At 42.4% G+C, this 6,813-nt stretch overlaps 1 protein-coding gene across 1 annotated transcript; it reads right to left on the minus strand.

The window, feature by feature from the left end:
* Nucleotides 1-300: 300 nt before the first annotated feature.
* On the minus strand, nucleotides 301-6,443 carry mlec (malectin). The gene is made up of 6 exons (XM_042488463.1): nucleotides 6,230-6,443; nucleotides 5,499-5,719; nucleotides 4,806-4,984; nucleotides 4,237-4,413; nucleotides 1,210-1,267; nucleotides 301-603 (listed from the first exon to the last, which is right to left on the minus strand). The coding sequence occupies exons 2-6, from the start codon at nucleotides 5,698-5,700 to the stop codon at nucleotides 359-361; spliced, it is 861 nt and encodes a 286-aa protein (XP_042344397.1). The 5' UTR covers nucleotides 5,701-5,719; nucleotides 6,230-6,443; the 3' UTR covers nucleotides 301-358.
* Nucleotides 6,444-6,813: the final 370 nt, after the last annotated feature.

A 6,813-nucleotide genomic window follows, 5' to 3' on the forward strand; every position in this document is an offset into this window, starting at 1 on the left:
CCTTTCCTCTCCTCAGCGGTAGAATTCGACAGCAGCGTTTGCATCGTCGCAAAAGTGGCTTTCTGAAAAGTTTTTGTCTCTTTTTGTCCTCCGTCGTCAAGATTTTCAAGCTCTCTCCTGTGTGTATGCTGTTGCGCTTCTTTGTGAATGTGTTTCGCATCCACCTCTGCTGACCCTTTTGAACAATGTTAGTCATTTCCACTCAGAGGCTGTGCAGGGTTTACAGGTGCCAGTCTACACGCCTACCCCCCCACCCCCCACTCCCCCCATCCCCCGCCCGCTCCCACCCACCTTCTCCCTCTTCATAGTCTCACGTCCGTCTTGTCTGTTTGACGTTTCCTCGATGGTTGGTTGCGGCTCACAGCCGACAGAGGCAGAACAGTGTGGGGATGAACACCCCGAACGCCACGAGGATGGGAAACATTAGGCTGCTGTTGTCTGCCGCGTATGGGTTTGGTGTTCGGGGGCCCGACTGGACCCTGTTCTTGGAGCCTGCTGGGACCTTTTTCTTCCCACCTTCCTCGCCTACTTCGCTATCCTCCTCTTCTTCCTCCTCTTCCTCTGGTTTCTCCAAGCCAGGGTGAGGCTGAAGTTTTGGCACATCTGTCCAGTGCAAAAATGCGAAAGGGAAGATGGGAAAGGTTTTTCTAAATCACATGAACAAGCAAGCAAAAGAACTTTTACAGGGTGCTGGATAAAAAAAAAATCAAACTGAGGCAAGAAAGTAGATAAAGAAGTGTAATTAATTACTTTCCTCCTTTTTTCCATTTTTTTCCTCTAATTTTTCCATGTATTTTTTTAAGTAATCGTTTTTATAATTTTGGATGATCTGTGATATATATTTGATATAACTTTTGATGTGTTGTATTCAGTGTATCCTTGTAATGATAAAAAAAAATGGAAGCATACACAAATGGATGTTTCGAAGCACTCGATTAGAGCACAGTTTCCCCTACAGCCCTGTTGTCTAGCATTACCTGAGGACCTCTGGCAGTTTGTGGACAATTGTGGACGTCGTCTGTGATAAAAATCCTGTGCGAGTCTGCGATGTCTGTAATTTGAGGTCACCTGGTAATACTAGCGCTGTGCCAATAGGCCTTAAAACTACAGCAGTAAAATCTGGTTCAGCAAGATATTTTAATCTTCTCAATTTACTGACTTCTTCTAATGCAAAATGCTCGAGGGTATGTTTGCAGTCTCAGGACTCACGTTCTAATGTCCCCTTCATTACATAGAGAGCGCAGACCTTGGGGTTGTCATAATAACCCTGAAACATAGAGAGCAGAATGTAAGAAAAAAGAAGTTATTCAGTCAGTCAGTGATGATAAAGGTGCATGTTTTTTTAGACACAAACACTCATTAAAAATGACTTTCCTCTTTGCTTTTGTCTTCTACATTTGTCCCAGTGTGGAGAAAGAATCAACATTAGGAGCAGGTGGATTTCTGCTGAACAAGTAGACCTTGCAAAACAAAAGCATCTGTGCCAGAGACATTTTGTCACGCCATTGTCTGAATAGTTTTAACGTTAGCAGAAAGAACGGACAGAGTGTCCCGCTAGTATGTTTTTAAAGAGAGAAAATAAAGCGAGAGCCAGAGATCTGTGAAAAGATACAAAAAAAGAAAAGATGAATGAGGTCACTGGAGAAAAACTTTTTCTTTTTTTTTTTTAAGTGTGCCGCCCTTCAAATTTAGCCGACAGCCAGTTGTTCTACAAACCCACTGGCAAAATCTTTCATTCGTCAGAAGAACTCAGGACTCGGAGGGAATGCTAATCATATACATGTTTTACTCCGATGGCCTGCAGCAAGATCACAAACTCAGAAACAGATCAGAGCTTCTCTCTCTGACTGTGATGTTTTTATATTTTGGAGTAACTGTAGTGGCGCAAATATGGGCGAGTAAGCAAGTATGTGTCAAACAAGTGTTGATAGAGTACTTCCAATTGGAAGTCAATTTACACATATATAAAGAGGGCGGTCTTCCACCAGGAAATTTTGAATGTCAAACACTTTATTTCTTGAATTCTGCTGAGTTTTTAATGCACCGATTTATGTTAGAAATGTCTTTTTTTATGTAAAGAGAAAAAATGTATATATAATGGAATATAACGCAGAAAGGCTCTCAGGCATTCTGTATTACTTTAACTTTTCTCATGTCGCAGTATCTCTGCTGAGTCAACTCACCAAAATAATAAGTGACACCTGAGATAAAATGAATGCACTGTGGCAGTTCTGTCTATAAGTCAATAAAAAGTCAATAGTGCAGAAGTGTCATATGGTGCTGCTGTACTGATTGTGAGGAGAACAAAATGAGAAATGTCATACCTGTCCGGTTGTAGGAAGCATCTAAAAAGTAGAGTGTTGATGTTGGATAATGTAAAATAAATCAACATCAATACTGCTGCGGGCCCATGGCAAGAGATGCTAAATTTGTTATCAATATCAATAACCAGAGAGTGAAATGTGACAAGGGAAAAAAACGTGACAGAATGACTAAACTCATTACAAAGACGGCAATAGATAATAGATAAGAGGCTAATTTTACTTGTTTAGGGTGACTGATTCATGGCCTTACATACAGCTTATTCAGAGCCAGGCCACAGACTCCAAAGCCGCCCAACTAAACAGCATTTTTGTGGATGTTGTATTTTCCTCTCGTCAATCACAGTACGCAGCAACTGTGTCAATGAAACATGGGAACAAAGGCAAGCGACTGCAAACTGTAAGAGGGGAGTAAAAAGTGGAAAAATATGAAACCACTTTAATTAACAGTAGTTGTTTGGTGGGAAATAGAGAGCGAAGTTAATTGCTGCACTGCATGACAAGTGAACAAATACGATAAAGGGCAACCAGATGTGAGACTGCTGTCAGTCATTTGTATGGCCCACACACACACACACTCACTCACACACTCCAACTGGCTGTCACCAGCCCATTCAGACATGGAGTTGATTATGTAAATGTGCTGTCGATTTTACATGTCGGTTTTGTGTTTGAACAAGTATCCCTTTCAGATACATGTAATGATGCTGATTTCCCAAATGGCTCCAGTCTGAAATGAATGTAATGTAAAAGGAACAGAAAAGAAAAGAAACAACATTTTGGGAAAAACCCGCACTTGAAAGTAATTAACTTTACTATGTCTCTTAGGTGTTCCAGTATTTACATTTCTGAGTTGGTGTACCTCACGCACCTTGTTTGACCCCTGTCCTTTTTTTGTTCAACGTTCAAAAACCACACTGGAAAAACAACAAGCTGTTGGGTTTACACTTCGGTTTATGTTGATTTAACAAACGAGAAACGAAATGTTTATTAGTCTGAGTTCATAGTGACTGTTGGGCGTGTTTTGTCATCTCTGGACAGAGCCCAAGTCGCTGTTCCCTTTCATAATCTTTATGCAAAGCTAAGCTAACCAGCTGCTGGAGGTAGTTTCATATTTACCAGATGAGGAAGTGGTGTCCATTTTTTCATCTAACGTTCAGCAAAAAAAAAGGGAATAATTGCATTTCTCAACGTGTTCTCAACTACTTTGATTAATTTTGTCGGTAAAGAGGTTTTTACTGTTAATTAAGTAGTTATTTTAAAAGGCTCAACTTCGATCTTTTTACATCATTTCAATACAAAGTAACATTACTTGTGTCCTGGTTATCCTCCAAACCTCTATCCATTGCACAGAGCTGCCCAATGTCCAAAAAACTGCCCAAAAACCCCATTAAAAAAAAAGAAACACACTGCTTTCATACACATTTTGAGTTGAATAAAGTAGTATAAAAGAATATCCACTGTGACTGTCGTTACATGATATAATATGAATTGCATATGATTTTTTCAGTTGTTTCTCAGTTAACAAAAAAGAAAAAACTAAATGACAAAGACAAACTCCAATGTCTTATATTTATGATACATCAAATGTGCGCAGCTTCAATTCTCCTTAGACTACTGTGTATCTTTAATCGCTACCTCACTGTGTGCCAGCAGAGTGATATGACCCAAAAATCAACCAATGAAGTTATCACAGATTAGAAGCTCTGTAACTGATACTGCAGTAGTTTACACTTTCAAATAACCTGCTCCTGTTCCGACTCCACGACCGGTTTGAACTGGATGCGCAAATCACAAAAGAAGTTGTCATAATGCTATTCATAAGTGTCATGGTGTAATAAGCAAGCTCGCACTCCCGTTTGACAGACAATGGCAACAAGACATTTCTCCGCTCATTCAAATAAAAACAGCTCACCTTTACAAACTCCACTGTGAGCTTGCCGTTGAAAGTCGACACCTCTCCCTGCACGCTCAGCTTGCCACGTCTAATAGAAAAGGGCACCGTCTCATCGTGAGCGGTGCTGTGGCCAACTCGCTCAAAGATATCCAGGTCCTTCACCACCGTATGGCCGTTTAGACGGACGTCAAACACCTGGAAAATTGTATACCCAAATCAGCAATCATTAACAGCTAATACACACACACACACACACACACACACTCACACACACACACACACACACAAAGACAGACTAACATTCAAAGTGCAATCTATAGAGTTCACTGATGGGTTTCCAAACAGCTCCCAGGCTACAGTGTGAACAACATGCAGCAATATGTATATTAAAACTGAAAAAAAATGACATGCTGTTCACGCTGGATATGAACTGAAGGAAGACAGGCATTTTAGCACATGGAAAGTTTAAATGAAGTACTAATAAAAAATGTGTTCAGTGCATACATTGTCCATTCAAACTGTGCAGATTAAAACTACAACTTCTATACACACCACTGTATAATATATCTGATCATTCATTGCCATACCTTTTGCTGCGACTGGGCGAAGTAAACTTCTGCGTACTTCATTACTAGTATATAGTCTCCTTCCTCACGAATGGGGATATCATATCCAAAAGTGTCCTCATTGTAGCGCTCTGTCTGATACAGAATCTGGTCTTCTGGACTGGAGCGCAGAATTGGCAGACGCACCCCATAATCGGATGCTACAAAAAGGGAGAATATAGCATCAGGTTCAGTGTGCACTTTGTTCACAAGAGCACCATACTAATAGCTGCATTCCTGTAAAACTGATCATGTTTTAAGTAGAGCAAAGCACCACATTGCGCAAGCCCTGACCTTTTCCTGCACTCAATGAAACACAGTGCCCTTCTGTCTCAAATGGCAAGTTACCGCACTGTGTTCACTCCAACGTGCAATTACAGCATCTCGGCCTCATGAGTGAAGCCAAAAATGATTCAACAGTCACTGTGATCATATCATCACCTGCTTCCTTTACATGCTGAGAGGGGCGGAGCTTTCCTCCTCTATGCTGACTCTTCATTAGTTTGTGGATACTTGCGGAAGCCAGACCATGCAGACAAGAGGTCTGTGCTAGAAACGCCTGTTTCTCTGAGGAACAGATTTTTGCCCTCACAATGTCATTCTCAGCACCACCTTACAGGTGAAGCCCAGCAAGACACGCATATAAGCACTGAACAGCCGTTAACATCTACTCACCTTTGCCGAGTTTCCCTTCCAATGGGTCCTTTTTGAAGTGAATCCCGTGCACGTCTACATGCGATTCACCCCCAGCATTCACAGCCCAGATAACCCGCTCCGCTAGGCTGAGGCCCCCGCCGTCCGCCCAGCACTGCTCCGCCAGCAGCGACAGCACCGCTGCAACCAGCCCGGCGACGAGCCGCGCCGTGACCCGCTGCATTTCCACACACAGCCCGCTCCTAGACGCATATACACACACACACACACACACACACACACACACACACACACACACATACATACACACACACACACACAGCGTCGGTATCTACCTGCTTGCTTGCAGCATACGCTCAGCTGCTGTACGGAAGTGACCCTTCCACATGTAACATTAACCACATAAGGTTAGCTAGCGCAGGCAGCTAACCAGCCTGTCTTGATGACATGCAACATGATATCTGAGTTAGCCAGCATGCTAACGGTAACAGCACCAATACCGGTGTCGTAGCATTAGCACAAAAGCATATAAAGACCCATAAAACAAGGGTGGAAATTTAAACAAGTATGCTAGCTTAAAGCTAACAAAACCATGATATAACTTCTGTGTATTAATAAGGAAAACTGACGAGATAACGAGAAATAATCGGCGAGTAACGCTGGCCAGTTAGGCTAGCTAACGTTAGCTAACCTACCTGTCTAACCAGAAATACTTGGTCTATGAGAGCCCGGCTAACGTTCATGTCTCTTACCTTCCCCTTCCACAAATGTCTCGATCGTGTCTTTTGCCAATGTGTAAGATTATTTCTGCTAACACAGTCTGACCAGGTGCCTGGACACTGTGAGTTAACTTTACGGTGAGCAGATATTCACAGTTGCTGGTAGCAACAGCCTGCTACACTGACTTTCATTCAATGTGTGCATCCAAACCAACATTTGCTCTGCTAGCTACAGCAGCGGAGAGGCGGAGCAGTGCTTCCTCCTAACCTCAGATTTCCCATCGGCCGGTGACTGACACACTCCCTGTCGAATCACACGCTCCTGTTACGATCCCCTTAACCATTAAACACCATTTCATATCACAGCCCAATCACATCCCATTTTGTTGTAACGATGTACAAATGACGGCTGTGAATACATTCACCAAGAATATCATAGGTCATAGCTCTTGAGGGGTGTAAAATATAAGGCCATATTGTAACTTTGATTGACAGAAGCCGGCAGACTGAGTCTTTTTCCACGTCAAAGGGGGAATCTTGTGAATTTAAAGCCCTGAGTTTATCCTCTCAGGCAACCGTACACACGTACACACCCCCCTCACAGCAGATCTAACGCT

This window comes from Plectropomus leopardus, chromosome 6 (genome assembly GCF_008729295.1).
Source record: "Plectropomus leopardus isolate mb chromosome 6, YSFRI_Pleo_2.0, whole genome shotgun sequence".
Taxonomy (NCBI): domain Eukaryota; kingdom Metazoa; phylum Chordata; class Actinopteri; order Perciformes; family Serranidae; genus Plectropomus; species Plectropomus leopardus.